We start from the raw sequence: 21,364 nt of genomic DNA on the forward strand, positions 1-21,364 counted from the left end.
CTGCGTAATTTATAATTTCCTTGATGTGGGGATTGGGGAATCAGTTTGTACATTTACAATTTTTGAGATGTCATATTGGATAATTAAATAAATGTATTATCTTATGTCACATCCAAGTCAGTTTTGTGGTAATCTGTCTATTTCCATAGGATAGGTATAGATTTAAGAATGCATTGAAGATTTTATCACTGGATAACTTTTCATCAAATACATGTTTTAATTTTATCCACATTGATACACTGCTTCCAGTCACTCACTGGCAATTCTCACATTTTAAGTTTCATTATGAAATCTGGATTATGACTGCTGCTCTACAAAAGGCATATGTCTGTCAAACAAGGCAGGAAATACAAGTATATTAGAGAAAATTATATATTTGTCTTCATAATTGATTTATAAATGCATTTTGGTTATTTACTATTGCTCTGTTCACTTATTTTTGCAAATGTTATCTATCTCCTCAATTTATGATTTCCTTGATATGAGGAATGGGGATTCAGTTTGTACATTTACAGTTTTTGAGAGGTCATATTGGAAAATTAAATAAATGTATTCTATTCTGCCACTTCCAAGTCAGTTTTTTGATAATTCAATTTCAATCATACTGTTAATTTTCTACCGCTGAAAGATTATTTGAATTTGTGACACCAAGCATTTAATTGGGACATTTGCCATAATTACATTAATAGTCAAAATGAATTTGTAGATCAATTATGAAGATAAATATATAATTTTCTCCAATATATTTGTATTTCCTGCCATCTTTGAGAGACACATGTCTTTTGTATAGTGCCAGTCACAATGTGGATTTGATAATGAAACTTAAAATGTTAGAAGTCTCAATCAGTGGCTGGAAGCAATGTATCAAGGTGGATAAAGTAAAACTTGTATTTGATGAAATGTAAGCTTATGATAAAATCTTCAATGCATTCTTAAATATCTACCTATCTTGTCTATCTTATACTATTAGAATTTAAGATAACGCATGAGGACCTGAAGTCACTTGGATGAAAACTGGCTACAACAATGAATATTCAACTGCATCAAGAAAATATACAGATCACCATGAGTTATAATGTTTGTTCTGAAACAATGAGGATACAGTGCCTATTCCAATCCAGCATTATTAGTATAGAGCGAACAAAAGAATTTTGATCGCCTTGGATACATGAGAACAGTTAAACAACAGGTGTAGATGTCTAGTGCCCATCAGTAAGCATATTTTTATCACACTTGTTTCCTATAATTGTAACAAAAGCCTTGTTCCTCCTTGTTGGAATGTTGAAGCATTTCAGATCTGGTTTTTTTTTTTTTCGTTGAGAGTATTTTGCAGTTTGTATCACTGGTAAGTAGGTGTGAATGGGATTAACAATTACACAAGGAACTGTTCTATGTGGCTCATGCAAAATGAAACAATCGACAATATTTACGAAATATATTTCATTTCAGACATATGTTCCTAAAATATAACAATGAATTCATGATAAAATAACGAATAATACAATTACAGGTAAGAATTCAGTTCATTAAATCATACATGATATTCATTACAAAGTATTAACACACAAAATTATCGCATATGACTCCAATTTTGGTACTTCTACAGTATTGATGTGTACAAATATATTTCTAGTTTCCAGATATAATGTAATTTTACCCACACCACATGCATACATCAACTAATAAGGCAACACAATATTTTTGTTATCCTTCATTATTTCCTGAAGAACAAGAAAATATGTTTATACTTAATTTCATAGCATCTTATATGCTGTCTTTCGGCCATGAGTATTCATAAATGACAAAGCATCAGAATTCCACTTTTACAGTCGTATTATAGTATCATGAAAGCCATCTTAGTGTAGGCAATCTTGTACTGTTTAGTGAACAGTACAAAAAATGTGTATTTTCTTACATACTAAACAAGTTCCCAGAAAAAATAAAAATATTTACATATTTCTGTTTGTGATGTTATGTTGAAAACAGCAAAAGTTCCATGCAATAACTTTGGTAACAAAAAACTATTGTCAATGATGTACTGCATTTTGAAGAAGAGAATAAGACGTTTGTGATAAGAATGGAAGAAGAAGAAGAAGAAGAAGAAGAAGAAGAAGAAGAAGAAGAAGAAGAGGAGGAGGAGGAGGAGGAACAAGAAGAAGAAGCCATGTTATGCAGAGAACGTGATCAAACTCTGCTTTGTGAGTAAAAGGTTAGAGTTTTGTTAAACTTAGTGTATGGATTATCTGGATAAGCATGTCTTGATTATATTTCACATTGTTGGCAGAGCAAGTAGAAACATTTTCCCAGCTCACCATATTGACCAGTCACATCAGTAAATTGTTTCCTTACTGAACGCGTATTTGCATTTATTACGTGCAACACTTTCGGCTTAATCAAAATAAGCGTAACTGACAACTTACTCACAAGCCCATTACAACTGAATTTGAAACATAAAATACTAATAAAACATCTTTGGAGGAACGGTACATGACATCATCTCACAAAAACGTTTAAAATAAAGGCCCACAATAACATAACATTTAAATTTTAAAAAAATCGACTTGGAGCTAAATTCTATGTTCTTGATACGATTTTTCACAACTAGAGTAGTCTCCACAAAAGCAGTCTGATAATCAAAGCGATCGTTCTGCAACTAGAGCGCCAGCACAACGTATAACGCTTTACAACTTGGAGGCCGAGAAGTGAACATTGCGAGGCACAGGGATGAAGCATCGCCGTAAAGTAGCAGCCATGAAGGCCGCAAGACTATTAGACCCATTGGGTTGTAACTACGTACGGCCCAAATGTGGTATTTGATAATCAGTACGGTCTACTTCCGCGGACTCCACAAGTTGCTAAACCAAGATTTATGAGGAATCTGTAAAGGCTTCGCCACTGAAGAAGATTCGGAAAGTAGGGACGGACAAGTCGGAAATATTAGTTAAAAAAAAGACATAATACACGAACGGAAGTTGTTTATTAGTTGATAACGGTCAAAATACGTACTCTTGAACGACAGGCCAACGATATATCACACGAAGCTTGCTGAGAAATGTTAAGATGATGCCTGCAAAAGCAATATGTGGCAAATGGCAGTGCTAAGAAACGGCGAAGCCTCCATCTAGTTCATCAAAATTTTTAAATAAGAGAAGAGGTGTTCATGCGAAGCAGCCGCTGCACAGAAAGATTTTATAACAAGAAAAGTCCAAGCGTCGTTCATAGACTGAGCACGATAGATGGTATATGAAAAGTTAAAGATTCGTGCAGATTAAAGCACGAGAACGAAGCTGCGAAGTGTGTTGACAGGCGTCCCTCCGCCCGTGGAAGCAGTCGGCGGCAAAGTCGCCCCCGCGATCGGTCGACCTCCTTTGATTGTGCGCTCTCACAAGTCCGTCCAAATTACGGCCTTGCGCTTCTTGTCAACGCTCGCCATGAATGAGCCGTGCGGGTGGAACGACACTGCTGTGACGCCGTTCGACCTGTGAAGAGGAGAGTACGCGCAAGTTAATTCAGTGCTGTACTGTAACTGGTCTTCTGAATGGAAAAAAATATTAGCTCTTATGTAACTATCACTAGGCACAAACTGCTTCTGGCTACATACAGTATTAATGGTCCTAAGTTAACACTAAACTAATAAGAGAAAGCGGTAATCCTTTGACCGATAATGCCCATGTTATTGTTGCACCATGAGGTGACATCAGAAGAGATGCTAACGAAATATGAACTGACCAGTTTCCTGAGTGCGACTCTGAACTATCACGTTCCGGAACCGGCAGTGGGGTCTCATTTGTGTGAATCAAAGGCCATACCAGCACTATGAGGACCTAGAGAGCAGACCAATGGACCAAGGAAGCGGCGACAACTGGCACACAAGAGCGATTCATTCCCGCGGAAAATCACACTACTGTGGTAAGAGGCTTGTCCAAAAGTTATTGGAACGAGGTGTAAAAGACTGAAGATCTACACAAGGGCACCTGGTAGAGACGAATTCCACTGAATTTACAGAAGGTTCAATGGTATGTTCCAATGGGAGTTCTGAACTGCAGCTTCGCTGGCCTACGGACCACGTTGAAATTTAAACGCAGCTGCCATCAACAAGATCTTTACAGGCTCTATCTCATACCGTCACCATAATGCGATTTTTGGGTGCTCGAGGACACACGAGTCGTATCTTCTTCGGCTGCCCACGATACAGAAGGAAACCCGACTACCTTACTACAGAGTTGGTAAGTTTGTGTCGCCTCTGTGTGTGCTTGTGGGTGCGAGCGCGAATACATTGTATTTGTGCTGTATCATTTTGGAAAACTCATTTTCTTTTTTTGCGTTGACTTTCCTTATTGAAATCGGCATCTGGAAAAATGTTTATATCCAGGAAAATGATAAAACGAATGTTTTTTAAAAACTGTCTAACATGTATTTTATACTAGACATATACTAGACACGTCTTCGGCCGGGAATCTTATTGACTGGAGTAGAAATACCTTCAGTGATCAGCGCCGCTTCGAACTGAGCTCTGATGGCCAGGGAACACATGTCTGGAGACGCCCCAGAGAGAGGTAGGACACCAACCGGACTGTCGCCCGACATACGGTCCGACAAACAGGAGTCGTCTGTGGTGCGGTGCCGTGCCCTTTGGTTGTCATCCACGGCACACTAAAGCACATCGGTACGTCGACGGTATTTTATGCCCCGTTTTGTTGCCCTTCATGGTAAGATATCCTTGGTGAACATTTCAGCAAGATAATGTCAGCCCACATACGGCGAGAGTTTGTACTGCTTGTCTTCGTGTTTGCTATAACAGAACGTGGCCCGAAAGGTCGCCGGCTCTCCCAATTGAGATCGTTTGGAGCATTAAGGCTAGGGCCTTCCAAACAGTTCTGGATTTTAACGATCCAACGCACCAATTGGACAGAATTTGGCACAATATCCCTCAGAAAGACAAACAACAACTCTTATCAGTCAACACCATACGTCCGAAGCTCGTGGTCTAGTGGCTAGCGTTGCTGCCTCTGGATCACGGGGTCACGGGGTCATCAGCACCTGACAGACTTTGTAAAGAGCCTTGCTGTGGGCTTCCATTTGGCTGGCACGTCAAATCGTACAATATTCAGATTTGTGGGGTATGCAAATGTGAGAGTGTCCTGATGTTGTACTGCATGGAAATGTGACGGCAGGCATACTCATAGTGGAAGTTTCGGTGAACCACGATTGACCACTCCTCCATATCTGCCCCTGCCATCTATGAAAAAGTGATGAACTACCTGCAACATTCTGTGATGTCCCACACCATTAGTCAGAGACTATCGGCATTCAGGTGTCCGTCCCTGGTACCTGAGTGGTCAGCGCGACGGAATGTCATGCCTAACGGCCCGGGTTCGATTCCTGGCTGGGTCGGAGATTTTCTCCACTCAGTGACTGGGTGTTGTGTTGTCCTTATCATCATCATTTCATCCCCATCGACACGCAACTCGCCAAAGTGGCGTCAACTCGATAGATTTTCACCAGGCGAACGGTCTACCCGATGGCAGGCCCTAGCCACACGGCATTTCCAATATTAGGAAATTACTGTTTCATGCGTAGGTTGCCGTTAGCGACACAACACAAACGGCTGTGCCTGGAGTTGTGCCATGACTGCAAAGTGTGGACTTCATGTGAATGGTGTCACACTGTGTTTCATCACCGATCGCAGGTTCTCCATATGCCAAGTAACCGTCGTTGGCGAGCACAGCAACAATCCGAAGAGAGGTCCCCATCCGAGGTATGGGTAGCCATTGGCAATCACGTCAGGTCATGGCTGGTAACGAGTCAGGGACCTATGAAAGCACAGTGGTACTGTTGTGAACGACTTCATACACAATGGTAAGGAGAGATGGGATACAGAGAGGTGCGACAACGGTCACTGTGAAAAACTGGACAGGTGCAGAAATGATTAGTGAACACGCTAACACAACAAACAGAAGACTCGTTACAGATGATGCAACAGGAAACAGAGTTCACTTATTGACTTCCCAAGAAAGTGACTCCAGGTACGAGTGGTATCAGCCCTCCTACTGCTACTGGCCCTCCTACACTACTGGTCATTAAATTGCTACAACCAGAAGAAATGCAGATGACAAACGGGTATTCACTGGACAAATATATTAGACCAGAACTGACATGTGATTACGTTTTCACGCAATTTGGGTGCATAGATCCTGAGAAAGCAGTACCCAGAACAACCACCTCTGGCCATAATAACGGTCTTGATGCGCCTGGGCATTGGTCAAACAGAGCTTGGAAAGCGTGTATAGGTATAGCTGTCCATGCAGCTTCAACGCGATACCACAGTTCGTCAAGAGTAGTGACTGGCGTATTGTGACGAGCCAGTTCCTCGGCCACCATTGACCAGACGTTTTCAGTTGGTGAGAGATCTGGAGAATATGCTGGCCACATGGAGCAGTCGAACATTTTCTGTATCCAGTAAGGCCCGTACAGGACCTGCAACATGCGGTCGTGCATTATCATGCTGAAATTTAGGGTTTCGCAGGGATCGAATGAAGGGTAGAGCCACGAGTCGTAACACATCTGAAATGTAACGTCCACTGTTCAAAGTGCCGTCAATGCGAACAAGAGGTGACCGAGACGTGTAACCAACAGCACCCCATAGCATCACGCCAAGTGGTACGCCAGTATGGCGATGACGAATACACGCTTCCAACGTGCGTTCACCGCGATGTCGCCAAACACGGATGGTGTAAACAGAACCTGGATTCATCCGAAAAAATGACGTATTGCTATTCGTGCACCCAGGTTCGTCGTTGAGTACACCATCGCAGACGCTCCTATGTGTGATGCGGCGTCAATGCTAACCGCAGCCATGGCCTCTGAGCTGATAGTCGATGCTGCTGCAAACGCAGCCGAACTGTTCGTGCAGATGGTTGTTGTCTTGCAAACGTCCCCATCTGTTGACTCAGGGATCGAGACGTGGCTGCACGATCCGTTACAGCCATGCGGATAAGATGCCTGTCATCTCGACTGCTAGTGATACGAGGCCGTTGGGATCCAGCACGGCGTTCCGTATTACCCTCCTGAACCCACCGATTCCATATTCTGCTAACAGTCATTGGATCTCGACCAACGCTAGCAGCAATGTCGCGATACGATAAACCATAATCGCGATAGCCTACAATCCGACCTTGATCAAAGTCGGAAACGTGATGGTACGCATTTGTCCTCCTTACACGAGGCATCACAACAACGTTTCACGAGGCAACGCCGGTAAACTGCTGTTTGTGTATGAGAAATCGGTTGGAAATTTCCCTCATATCAGCACGTTGTAGGTGTCGCCACCGGCGCCAAACTTGTGTAAATGCTCTGAAAAGCTAATCATTAGCATATCACAGCATGTTCTTGCTGTCGGTTAAATTCCACGTCTGTAGCACGCCATCTTCGTGGTGTAGCAATTTTAATGGCCTGTAGTGTATATTGCAGTTACAGACGGCACTAGAAGTACCGAACCCCTACAGGTGTAGCTCAGCAGGTGTGCTCCATTGCCACTGCAGGATCCCGCACGGCCGCTATTGGTATCTCGGGTAAACTTGCAGTTCCACTGCTATGATTCCCGTGGGGACGTCCTACATTCTCATGCGTTACCTCTCATGTGGCAGTATTGTGGTACCAGTTCTAAACAGGAAAATAGTCGTCCATACATGGCAAGTGTCTCTATTAGCTGTCTTCGTGTTGTTGAGTATCCCTACAGCTGTCCCTGGATAATACGTGTGGGACATATGGGACCAGTTTTGATGTCAACTTTGTGCTAGTGCCAGTGTATAGGATATCATTTACAACAGTTGTCAGCAAGCTTGCCTCAGAAGAGTATCCACTGCTTTATGACAGGCTTCCCAACAGAACCAGTGGATGCATCCAGGCCAGAGGCGGTGAAACGTCATATTGATAAGTGGGCTCGCACTCGCACTCTGGAAATTTCACTCGAATTTTTAATCTCTGAAATAACATTACACACCCTCTGAACCTGTGCAGTTTCCTCCCGCCCTTATGGGTGCTTAACTTTTTTTTTGTCAGGTAGTATACAGGGTGCTACAAAAAAGTACGGCCAAACTTTCAGGAAACATTCCTCACACACAAAGAAAGAAAATATGTTATGTGGACATGTGTCCGGAAACGTTTACTTTCCATGTTAGAGCTCATTTTATTACTTCTCTTCAAATCACATTAATCATGAGATGGAAACACACAGGAACAGAACATTTGCACTGAAATGAGGACTGACACATTGTTGGATGAACCATTCGCGGAAGTGTACCCGTGGAGGCCAATAAACTGCTGATAGTGCCTGCACACGCTGTACATGGTACGGAAGCAACTGGTTCTCCCGTAGCACTCTCCATACAGTGACGTGGTCAACGTTACCTTGTACAGCAGCAACTTCTCTGACGGTGTCATTAGGGTTATCGTCAACTGCACGAAGAATTGCCTCGTCCATTGCAGGTGTCCTTTTTCGTTCTAGGTCTTCCCCAGTCGCCAGTCATAGGCTGGAATGTTCCGTGCTCCCTAAGACGCCGATCAATTGCTTCGAACGTCTTCCTGTCGGGACACCTTCGTTCTGGAAATCTGTCTCGATACAAACGTACCGCGTCACGGCTATTGCCCCGTGCTAATCCATACATCAAATGGGCATCTACCAACTCCGCATTTGTAAACATTGCACTGGCTGCAAAGCCACGTTCGTGATGAACACTAACCTGTTGATACTACGTAGTGATGTGCTTGATGCTAGTACTGTAGAGCAACGAGTCGCATGTCAACACAAGCACCGAAGTCAACATTACCTTCCTTCAATTGGGCCAACTGGCGGTGAATTGAGAAAGTACAGAACATACTGACTAAACTAAACTGAGCTCTAACATGGTAATTAAGCGTTTCCGGACACATGTCCAAATAACATCTTTTCTTTATTTGCGTGTGAGGAATGCTTCCTGAAAGTTTGGCCGTACCTTTTTGTAAGACCGTGTATACAATTTTAGAAAGATTGCAGTAGCACCTGCGTGTTTCGCTGGGGCAGTGCTCGTAGCCCGTGCAGTGTCCCCGGCGGCCGCGCCACTCACCCGTGCTCCTGCAGCGTGTGCTCCAGCTGGCCGGTGGCGACGGCCCACACGAGCAGCGAGCCGTCCGCGGAGCCGGCTGCCACGTGACGCCCGTCGGCGCTGAAGGCGGCGCGCGCCCAGTCGCACACCACGCGGAAGTTCTCCGCCCTGCACAGGCGTCACTCTCCTGTCACCACAGTCCTACTATCGTCACTCTAAATATTTATTAGGACGAGATCAGGGCCCTCTTATACATGACACTAGCCAACGTATCTTCTACATTACCTTCATTGCAAACACATGGCCTATGTTAGAAAAAGTCTTACATCAAATATGGAATCAAATAATAATAATACAATGCACGCAAGAATAATCTCACATTAAAGTGGAATCCATTTATATACACAGACTGGAGCAATGAATGAAAATTTGTACCAAGGCTGGAATTCGAACCTGTGTCTCCTGCTCGTTAGGCAGATCCGGTAACCAGTACTCCACTCTGGCAGAGAGGCTTTGCACGATGCACATACTATCCTAGCACGCGTCCCTTCTCAGTCCAAATTCACATTCACGCCTGAGTCCACTTGGTATTCTCCCTTAACTCGAACACCATTGCAGGGACTCTTCAACTGTATTGGAATAGCAGACACCCCTGCGGGTAGGGCAGTCCCAGCTACGAGTAGTCATCTTGAGTATCAACACCAGGTGTACCAATACGAAATGAGCGTTTTTTTTTGTGAAAATGAAACACTAATTTTGAATCGAAAAGTAAAAAAAATTTATTCAAAGTACTGACATTGCTTTCTATACATTTTGACACCTTTCTGGGAATTTGTGGACACCACGCCAATAGAAATGTTCGTCTTTTGAAGCAAACCAAATCAGACACCCAAATTTCGACTTCTTCGTAGGAATCGAAGTGTTCCTCAGCCAATGCGTGTCCCATTGACGAAAACAAATGGTAGTCGGAAGGGGACAAGTCTGGTGAATACGGCGGGCGGGGTAGCAGCTCCCAGCCAAATGTTTTGATTGTATCCTCAACCAGTTTTGCTTTGTGTGCAGGTGCACTGTCGTGTAAAAAAGTTACTTTGCCATATCTTCTGGCCTATTCTGGGCTTTTTTCGAACAATGCTTAGTTCAAATTGATCATTTGTTGTCTGTAGCGATTAGTATTCACAGTTTCACCGGGTTTTAGAAGCTCATGATACACCACACCTTTCTGGTCCCACCGAACACAGAGCACTGTCTTCTTGCCGAATCGATCTGGTTTTGCAGTCGATGTTGATGGTTGTCCCGGATTAACCCATGATTTTTCCCGTTTAGGATTCTAAAAATAAATCCATTTTTCATCGACAGTAACATTCGATGCAAAATTGATTTTCTTTCATGTCTTTGAAGCAAAATTTGACAAATGGTTTGTCGGTTTGCCATCTGTCTTTCATTCAATTCATGTGGCACCCATTTTCCACATTTTTGGATCTTTCCCATAGCTTTCAAACGGTCAGAAATTGTTAGCTGTGAAACATTTAGCATTGCTGCCATTTCCTTCTGACTCAAAAGTATCATCTTCATCCAATATTGCTTGCAATTCGGCGTCTTCGAACTTTTTTGGTGGTATTCCACGTTCTTCATTTCTTACATCAAAATCATTATTTCTGAACCGTTGAAACCATCTTTTGCATGTTGCTTCTGATAGAGCATGATCACCATATGCCTCGACAAGCATTCCATGCGACTCTGCAGCATCTTTTTCAAATGAACACAAAAAATTAATGCTTTCCGCAAATCATCACTTTCTGGTACAAAGTTCAACATTGTTAACACGATGAAAACATATGATGTTGTTTGTTCCATGACTTGATGTATACTAAATATCTTTGACAGATGTCATACCAACCAAACAAAAAAAAATGATGGCTCGTTCACAACAAATGTTCCCTATCGACACATTTGTATCTTAACGCTCATTTCATACCGGTACGCCTGGTAAACCGCTTCAGCTGCACTTAGTCCTTTACTATTGTATCACTGCTGGTTTCGTGGCACTGAAAGCTACATTTGAGGTGAACTTATAACTAGAACATCAGAGCTAAAATGCTCCGAACTTTATACCCAATATTCGTTGTCCGTCAGAACAAAACACCGCTAAAATGCGGTATGTCATAGAAAAAAAAAAACCAGCCGGATTCCAATGTAGTGGATGGGGTCCGTTTCTTCGGTCATTTAACGTTGTTTTGCTCAGACGGACAACAAATGTCAGAAAGTTCCGAAATTTTAGCTATAATGTTTTAGTTGTAAGTTCACCTGAAGATGCACCTTTCAGTGCCGCTAAACCGGCAGTGATCTAATAATAAAGGACCAAATGCAGCTAAAGCGGTTCATTAATATCCAAGATGTAATAAAATAGCATCTCAGCACAGACGTTTGAGACCTGTAAAGATCTCTGGAAGCCTGTTGCTTAACTTGATTAATGCAACTATTCCTGGATTTTAGGCAGGAGTTCTTTCGTTGCTGAGGTGCAGCAATACAGATGGAGGCCCTTTGCAGTGCCGTTCGAGTTTAGGGGAGCGCCAAGTGGGCTGAAGCGTGAATGGGAATTCGGATTGAGGAGGGTAGTCCGCGCATCGTGCAAAGCCGCCGTGCCATGATGGCGTAGTGGCCAGCGCATCTGACTGATGAGCAGGAGACCCAGGTTCGAATCCCGATCTTGATACAACTTTTCATTTTTTGCTTCTGTTTCCACATATACATGACAGACACACGAGACTTGGAAACGTCTCTGGAACCGTACAGTTTCATTTGAGAACCATTCTATTTATATTTAGCACATCGCAATTTGGATTCCAGAACCGTTGCTCATCTGTGAATGCTATTTATACATTCACTCACCAAAAATTGCAAGACGCCTTAAATTGTTAAGTGTCGCTAGTTGGTGACTTTTTCTGATCTGTCCATGTAGATCATATTACTCTCTGAAAATTTACGTTTTATGGAATTCATGGTTTTATAAACATTAGTCCTGAATCCATCCTAACAAACAGACTTCAAAACGTTGTGGCTGAATAATTCAAACAATGACGCAAGAACAGAACACTGTAGTGACTGGGAATAAATCACGAACGGAGTTCCAGCGGATTCAGTTTAGGGTGTAAACCTACATTTTATGTATGAGAATGATTTTTCACTTAACATTCGTTCAGTAGAATTGTTACTTTTTGTAGATAATAATAATAACATTAATAATAATAATAACAATAATAATAATAATAATAATAATAATAATTATTATTATTATTATTATTATTATTATTATTATTATTATTATTATTATTATTATTATTATTATTATCATCGTATGCATCAATTACAGTAATATACATTTAGCAAAACAAATAATATATATAAAAATGAACATGTGAAATTATATATAGTACACAAGTTTTAAAACGGCTCAGACTACACTCGGGTGTTGATGGACTCGATCCAGTGCAGTGCCTCGTGGGATGCTTGATGCAGCTTCTCAATGCCACCAGGGAAGCGTCTGATTGGACAGTCATTCAAAATGTGGCCCATTTCTACATCTACATCTACATGACTACTCTGAAATTCACATTTAAGTGCTTCCAGAGGGTTCATCGAACCACAATCATACTATCTCTCTACTATTCCACTCCCGAACAGCGAGCGGGAAAAACGAACACCTAAACCTTTCTGTTCGAGCTCTGATTTCTCTTATTTTATTTTGATGATCATTCCTACCTATGTAGGTTGGGCTCAACAAAATATTTTCGCATTCGGAAGAGAAAGTTGGTGACTGAAATTTCGTAAAAAGCTCTCGCCGCGACGAAAAACGTCTATGCTGTAATGACTTCCATCCCAACTCGTGTATCATATCTGCCACACTCTCTCCCCTATAACGCGATAATACAAAACGAGCTGCCCTTCTTTGCACCCTCTCGATGTCCTCCGTCAATCCCACCTGGTAAGGATCCCACACCGCGCAGCAATATTCTAACAGAGGACGAACGAGTGTAGTGTAAGCTATCTCTTTAGTGGACTTGTTGCATCTTCTAAGTGTCCTGCCAATGAAACGCAACCTTTGGCTCGCCTTCCCGACAATATTATCTATGTGGTCCTTCCAACTGAAGTTGTTCGTAATTTTAACACCCAGGTACTTAGTTGAATTGACAGCCTTGAGAATTGTACTATTTATCGAGTAATCGAATTCCAACGGATTTCTTTTGGAACTCATGTGGATCATCTCACACTTTTCGTTATTTAGCGTCAACTGCCACCTGACACACCATACAGCAATCTTTTCTGAATCGCTTTGCAACTGATACTGGTCTTCGGATGACCTTACTAGACGTTAAATTACAGCATCATCTGCGAACAGTCTAAGAGAACTGCTCAGATTGTCACCCAGGTCATTTATAGAGATCAGGAACAGTAGAGGTCCCAGGACGCTTCCCTGGGGAAGTTTCAAGTGGCACTGTGTGTGACTGTGGTGACCCCCAAACAATGAGCCACTTTTTGTAGATGATACTAATGTAAGGAGTACTGATCTAGGAAAATAGCTAGAGTTGGTGTTACGGTGCAATTTCTGGAATTTTTGAACCTGAGCATTCCGCTGCTGCCAGTTGTCGCCCATAGTCACCAGGATACTCGTTCACAAAACGTAGCTGTTGTTTCTGTACGTCAATCGCTCGCACTGAGCGAGGTGCCACTGTATAGCTATTCTAGAGAACCTAAATCCATAAGGCGCTGTAAAAGCCTTTTCTTCTTCTTGTTCTTCCTGAAATGTTTCTACTTACGCAGGTCGTTCATGGAGCCCCTTCCAAGCTTCTCTTTTCTCCCATAGTCTATCTCTCGGCCTCTCCTCCCACTCCAGTCCAACCTCATCCTTCACGTAGTCTCTCCATCTTGTTTGTGGTCTTCCAATTGGTCTTCGTCCGATACGCACTAACAAAATTTCGAACAACTTTCTGTTCTCTCCGAAATTTCATCATTTATGTTTCATTCCTTGGTTAATTTACTTCCTGAATACTTGAAAGCATTTAATTCTTTGCTAATTTTTCCACTGAAAGTTACATCCTTTACTTTTTCTTTATTTCACTTTTTGTTAAGCTCATTTCGGTGCCTGTTTCTCCAATTACTCTCTGTTACGTGTTCAGCTGTTCTTCCCATTTTTGATCATTTTCTTCCCAAATCATCACATCACCCGCAGTATGCTGTGATTTTCATATCATCTGCTATTGACCCTTGGCGAACTTTCCCTATGATGTTGTCCGTGACTATATTAAAAAGTACTGGTGAGAGCACATTTCCTTGCCGAACCTCTCTGTGCGTTATAAACAAGTCTGATTTTTTTTCGTCTATCATAACATAATTTAGGCACTTTCTGTACATGTTTCTGATTTTCAGTTACACTCCTTTTGACAGTTCCAGTGGATTCAGATCTTACTATATCTCTGCGGTTCTAACAGTGCAACTATGAAACTATGATCTCTTTCCAAAATTCCCATCTCTTTTCTACAATCTGTCTGGCTGGAAATATGGCATCTGCAGTTGATCTCCTTGGTTGAAACCCTTGTTGTTTCTCTCGTAACTGTACATATATGTTGTTCCTGATCATCTGTAAAATTATATTTTTGTAAACATTCATGCAGTGGAACAGTAGTGCTCTGTCTCTGCAGTGCTTACAGAGTGCCTAGCTACCATTCTTAAAGATAGATACAATAACTGCCTTTGCCCAATCATCAGGAATCTTTCCACATGTCTACACTATTCTCCTTGTTCTATACAGCCACCAAATTCCAAAAGGTCCTGCGGCTTTGATCGTTTACATTGTGATGTCATCAACTCCCGGAGCTTTGCCATTTTTGATTTGTAATACAGCTTTCTCTACATAAACATCTGCAGATCTGTTTCTATTTCCTCTGTGATGGTGATATTTCTTTCGTCTCCGTCTATTTCATCACGTGAATTTGTTTCATCTTGTCCTTTATATAGTTTTTGGAAGTATCCTTTACATATTTTCAAAACCTCTTCCCCGTCCCATGAAGGTTTTCTTTCTTTGGTGATGACTTTTTGAAGTACTTTCTCCTTGCTTTCTTCTCTTACCTAATATGTTCTTGACATACTTAAAATTTTCTTTTGTGAATTGTAAAGCCTTATCAGGGGAATATTTTTTCGAGCGCAGAGGATACGGCCTCGGAGGTTACTCCGATTTGCTGAACGACAACTGAAAATCGTATCCGCGAGCAACAAGCTTCATGACAAACAGGTGGTGAAAAACTGTTAACAAAGTGGACTGAACCATTACTACTGCAATAAGAGTTAATACTAAAGTTTTCTGCACAAGCAAGTAACGCACTGCTATACATACCCACAGGCGCAGGTAATTATCTGTACGACAACACACATTAACACGAATAGAACTACAGTACAATACAAATCGAACTGCACAAATGACTGCATTCGAGAGGACGACGGTTCAAATCCGCGTCCGTCCACCCTGATTTAGGTTTTCCATGATTTTCCTACATCGATTCAGGTGAATGTCGTGTTGGTTCCTTTGAGAGGGCACGGCCGACTTCGTTCTACATCCTTCCACAATCCGATCGGACCGATGACCTCGCTGTTTGTTCCCCCCCCCCCCCTCCCCCCACCCCAAATGGGCTATCAAACGGCGTGATGACACACCACACCACACTTAACACCCCGGAGCTTAACATGTTTGCCCAAGTGAACGTGAAGATTTTCAGAAGCCCAGCACATGCAGTAGTGGCGGTATACGGTACCGTCCAGTTTGAATTGGGCCTCGTTAGACCAGATAACCATCCCTGCAAACCATTCATCCTCGCGACGCATGCCTTCAAAACACTCGCAGTATTCCACCCTTCGATCCCGGTAGTCCTCGTCCATAACGTGAGGCTATCTTGGAATGTAACCTTTCCACTCTGCAGCCTTCAGAAGTGGTCGTGCGCTTGATGGGCTAACCCCGAATTCATGTGCACTCTACTTCACAGATTTCTGACGTGACCGAGTAAAATGTTGCAACACAGCAGAGCTAGAAGTTAGAATTGTTGATGTTTTTGGTCGACCAGACCTTTCCTTATGCGTCGGTTTCAAATTTATTCCGAATACCATAGATTGTTGTACATGTTGGTGGATGAGTTCCGCAAACATTACGCCACTGCCGCTGTATTTCCATCATGTTTTCGTACTTCCAGTACCACTTCAGTACGGCCTTGCGTTGTTCAGATGACAATCTTATTTCATTCCAGATGCACTGTTACTCGCTAGAAAACGTGCGCCAAGATCTATTGAGAAAACAATGGACTACGCCACCGCGCAAATTTCAGCGATGTCATTTTGTTCCAAAGATGTTAACTATCGACGAGTTTCTACATTCTTCTGGACATCTCTGTATGTGCAGTTCTAATTCATGCATTGAAAATGGGTGTTATTACTTTAAACAGTTTGTGTGAACGGCATTTCTTGCCATAAGATTATCTATAAGACTGCAGTACGCCGGAAGAGAATAGCGAACTGCAAGACGACTTCCTGAGGACTGGTGTAGGAACTGGCAGTTGACTCTGAACGCAAGTAAATGTGAAGTGCTGTCCTTAAATAGGCGAAGAAATCCACTATTGAACAACTACGCTATTGGTGACAAGTCTATGGAAATATAACTACAGTAAAATACCTAGGAGTTGCCGTCCGGGCAACCTGGAACGGAACGGTCACTTAAGACAAATTTCAGGAAGAGCAGATGCCAGATTCACAGGTATAATTCTTAGGAAACTTAATTCATCCACGAAAGAAGTAGCTTACAAAATACTTGTTAGATCGATTCTTGAGTACTGTTTGTGAGTCTGGGACTCTAATCAGGTTAGATTACTTGAAGAGGTAGACAAGATCCAACGAAGAGCAGCGCGTTTCATCACGAGATGCTTTAGATGGCGCGAGAGTGTTACGTGGATACCCAACAAACTCAAGTGGCAGACTGTACAAGACAGACGTGCATCACGGATAGGTTCACTGTAGACATCAGGGAGAGCGAGCTCCGGATAGAGTCGGGAAACATATTACTACATCCCACCTATGTACTGTGAAATATCCACAACAATTCAAGAAATTAGAGCTAGTACAGACATTCATCAGTGCAAGGGGAAAAGGGGAGAGGGGATGGGGAGAAATCAGATATTGGTACCAGAAACAGCCTCCATCAGAAATCGCAATGACTTACTGAGGACAGATGTAGTTGTAGAAAGTTTATGTTGTTACATCAATAGAAAGCAAAAAAATCAATTTAGATAATTAACTCCTTATTATAAAGTCCCACAGATTCGTTTGCTGTATAGTCTGTATAGTTGTGCCTTTAAATGTTTGTGCCACCCTCTATTTTTGCACATTTATCGCTTGACAAACGATCTCCAACAAACACAGTAGCGTTGGAACATAAATACATGAAGGGCAACATTGATAAAAGCAACAGGCCTTATTATTTAGTTGATCAAAATTAATGGTTGTGAATTATAATTATTTTTTGTATAATCACATTATATCTCTGGCTAAACTAATGTTTACTACCACAGCCAAAATTCATTTTAGTAGAAAGGGGTTAACGAAACTGTTACTGTCCTATACTTAATTTTTGTGAGTTCTTCAAAAGAGATAGGCTGCAAATGACAGCGTCAAGATTGGAAGCCAAATGACTTGTCCAAGACAGTCTACCCCTTAACACAACCAAGCGGCAATTACAAGCTACACAATGTACCAGGTAGAAGCTCGCCCAGTGTCATGTAGGCCGCTTCCCTCCGGCACCTCCCACATTTCCCACTGACTTGCAAACAGCTAAGTGATTTGTTTACCCGCGGTGACAAACAATAATATGTTCACCGGGGGGCGACAACACGACAGAAACTCTGACCGCAGCCGAGCGCTGGTCGGAACACGGTGTATCTGCCGGCTAAATGTGAAAGCACGTACTGTTTAATTGAATCGCGGAACGGCAAAAACCCGCCGGCCCGCCTACGTGCACACATGTCAACACGCGAATTTAGCCCAGCGCGTCGCCAGCCCGTATCTGACAACGTGCGCACGCGGTGTCATTTCGTAAGCGCGTGCTTCCCGGCGAAATTTCGTTTGTTGCACGACCAGTTCGTGATATACTGTCGGTCTGTTGTAATAAGCTGTCACGGCGGGAACATACCGCAAACGAAGCCGTCCTGATGGCGCAATTTCGATACCTGGCAAAACCGAGAAAGCTTTAGCATACTACGCAAATGTGTGCCACAATGGGGAAAACGAAAGTTATTAAAACATGATTGTCTTTTTACTTTCTTTCAATGTGACTTCGGTTGAAACACGAGCAGACATACCTATTCTTTTTGTCTGTAATAGCGGTACACTCGCGTACAAAAAGACTTTTACGATCCGTTTGCCGTGACGAGTGGCGCTGTATATAACACATTATGCAAGCGTCTATATCCTGCACTGCCGCAGGGGATTTCGTCGCATACCCCGTGTAAGAGAGCAGAGAACCAAAGCAAAACATTTTACTAAAAGTAAACCAAAAAAATGCTGACATAAATAGTGAAATTTCAAGCTTACGACGAAATAATTATTTTTTTCCTAGTACTCTTTCGTCGAGAAACAATAATAATGATAACGTAGTTTACTCAACAGCAATTTGATAACAGAAGAATGGGCTTCTGATTAAAAGCGAGCGCATTGTAATGTTTTCTTTATGCATTTTTTTTTCAGTCAACCGTTGTATCTATTCCACATGGTCATGGATCAGATCCTTAGATAACTAGAACCGTTTTTAAGAAAAATATTCCTCTGTGGAGAGAGAAATTTCTAAGTGTGACTATCGAAAAGAGGGTCTAACAGCTCATTAATAATAGACGCTCGCCAGATACATTCTTTTCGCAGTCTACACAGTGAGCTTATTAAGCAGGAGAGAGGCAAAATAATAGTGTACAATAAAAATGTTTCATTTTTCAAACTGTCTTCTTCCCAGAAGTCTTCATTTTTTGACTACGTTCTTTTTTTCTTGCTGCGTTCATATTTTCCCCGTTTTCTTCTTCTCTTTTAGTTCAAATTACGTGGTCATAATTTTGTTTCTGAATTTTTATCTTTCGTTTATCATTTACCTATTAATTCCTGATTGTTTTAAGTCTTTTCTATTTATTGAAGCTGCATTTTATTGAGCTGTTTACTATATCAAAAATCTTTGTGAGTCTATTGTTCATTCTAGGTACGTGTCCACAAAATGTTAGTCGGCCTTTTCTGATCATGTCTGTCAGTCTGCATGTACGTTCGTATGATACTTTGGTTGGCCTCTTCATCCATGTACCATCTGAGTGTATTGCTCCAAAAAAATTGTTCAGGATTTTAAGTTCTATTTTTTCTGTCTCTGTGATTCCCGATGCTCCGACTGTGGTCGTTTCTGATGCGTAGAGTGCTTCTGGTAGTACAGCTAAATTATAGTGCCTCATTTTCGCCTGCCTCGACTTGGTTCTCTTATTACGGTGCGTTCATATGAGTTTGTACGCTTTCTGAAGTTTTTCTGATCGTTCTATGTTGGATTCCTTTAGATACTTGATTTTTTTCTATTCTGTTAATCTTTCCGTATTTACTGTGCTAGACTCGTGTGTAGCTTTTATTTCTTCCTATGCACTGCGTTATCTCATATGATATCTGCAAACTGTTTTGGCAGGGACTTCATGTAAGTATTCCAGTGCTTTCTGTCTTGTGTTGTTGATTATTGCTACGTAATCTTTAAATGCTATGCATTTCTTGATTTTGCTGTTTGCACTGTTCCTCATAATTGAATCACTTTTACTTTTTCTTCCCACTGTTTGATATTTTGTCCAAGACCATGTTGAACAAAAGTGGTGAGAAACCATCTCCTTGTCTGACCCCTATATGTATCTCGATTCGTTCTGAGATTTCTCCATGAATTTTATTTTGGATGTCGTGTCTGTGGAATGCCTACTGTAACGATATTCTTCTTGTGTGTTAAAGAGTGTCTTCTTGTCCATAGGCCACTTTAAGGTCACGAACGTGACGACAGTGTTGTATGTCTGTCTGACATTCAGGAGTGTTTGTAGGTTCAAAAATGGTTCAAATGGCTCTGAGCACTATGGGACTTAACTTCTGTGGTCATCCGTCCCCTAGAACTAAGAACTACTTAAACCTAAGGACATCACACACATCCAAGCCCGAGGAAGGATTCGAACCTACGACCGTAGCGGTCGCATGCCGGGATGGTTCCTTTGAAAGGGCACGGCCGATTTCCTTCCCAATCCTTCCCTAACCCGAGCTTGCGCTCCGTCTCTAATGACCTCGTTGTCGACGGGACGTTAAACACTAACCACCACCAACCACCAGTAGTGGTCGCGCGGTTCCAGACTGTAGCGCCTAGAACCGCTCGGCCACCCCCGCCAGCAGTGTTTGTAGGTTCCTAATTTGTTCAACTAAGGACCTTCCTTTTCTGAAGCCTGCTTGGCATTCACCTACCTTTATTTCAGCTTGTGGTTCTGGTTTGTTGAGTAATGCCTTCGAGAGAGTTTCGTCGAGAGACCGGTAATACTGAGATATCTCTGTAATCATTACGATCTGCCTTGTCGCAATTTTTGTGGAGAGGATGAATCAAACGCGCATTTCCGTTCCTGTGGGATTTTCTCTGTCACCTATATTTCAGTCAGAATATGGTAACTGTTTTGCAATAAATAACTCTTAAAAGAAACTGGTTGTTGGAATTTTTTTCCAAAGGTATTTCAAAACCTTGCACTACGTGAGTTTGATCAAGAAACTTTTCCAACTGATGATTTTTGTTTATCTGAGATGAGGTGCGCTTTTACAAATTAGAAATGAGCGCCTACCTGCTGAAAAATATATCGAAATATGATAGCACAGTGTGGAAAACACGCTTCTTGATGGTGTTTAGTGACTAGTTGTTACTAAAAACCGATAAAAATTGAAAATATACAAATGACAAATTGAAAATAAAAATAAATTACTTTCTATTCATGTCTGGTTCGAGGGCTGTGGAAGTCACCGCATTCTCTACTGAAACAAGATGAAATTTAAAGTAAAATGAAGCTTCTTTTATTGTCAATTTCTCATTGCCAAACACATCGTTATTCTTCAATGGACGAAGGAGATGACAGAGCTAAAACTACTCCAACGTCACCTAGTGCTCTCCTGTGTGGTAGGAACGTGATTCCGAAGGCTCTCGAGTAGCCTGCGTTCCTGGTGGAACT

The 21,364-nt window shown here is 42.0% G+C and overlaps 1 protein-coding gene across 4 annotated transcripts in view; it reads right to left on the bottom strand.

The window, feature by feature from the left end:
- Positions 1-1,421: 1,421 nt before the first annotated feature.
- The window catches only part of LOC126277973 (autophagy-related protein 16-1-like), an 837,530-nt gene continuing 817,587 nt past the window's right edge, over positions 1,422-21,364 (bottom strand). For all 4 annotated transcript variants that reach the window (XM_049977625.1, XM_049977627.1, XM_049977626.1 and 1 more), the window contains exons 5-6: positions 9,105-9,251; positions 1,422-3,479 (exon numbers count right to left, since the gene is read on the bottom strand). In XM_049977625.1, coding sequence (XP_049833582.1) covers positions 3,383-3,479; positions 9,105-9,251 — 244 coding nt within the window. In that variant the 3' untranslated portion in view covers positions 1,422-3,382. The remainder of the gene's footprint in view (positions 3,480-9,104; positions 9,252-21,364) is intronic.

Source organism: Schistocerca gregaria, chromosome 6 (genome assembly GCF_023897955.1).
Source record: "Schistocerca gregaria isolate iqSchGreg1 chromosome 6, iqSchGreg1.2, whole genome shotgun sequence".
Taxonomy (NCBI): domain Eukaryota; kingdom Metazoa; phylum Arthropoda; class Insecta; order Orthoptera; family Acrididae; genus Schistocerca; species Schistocerca gregaria.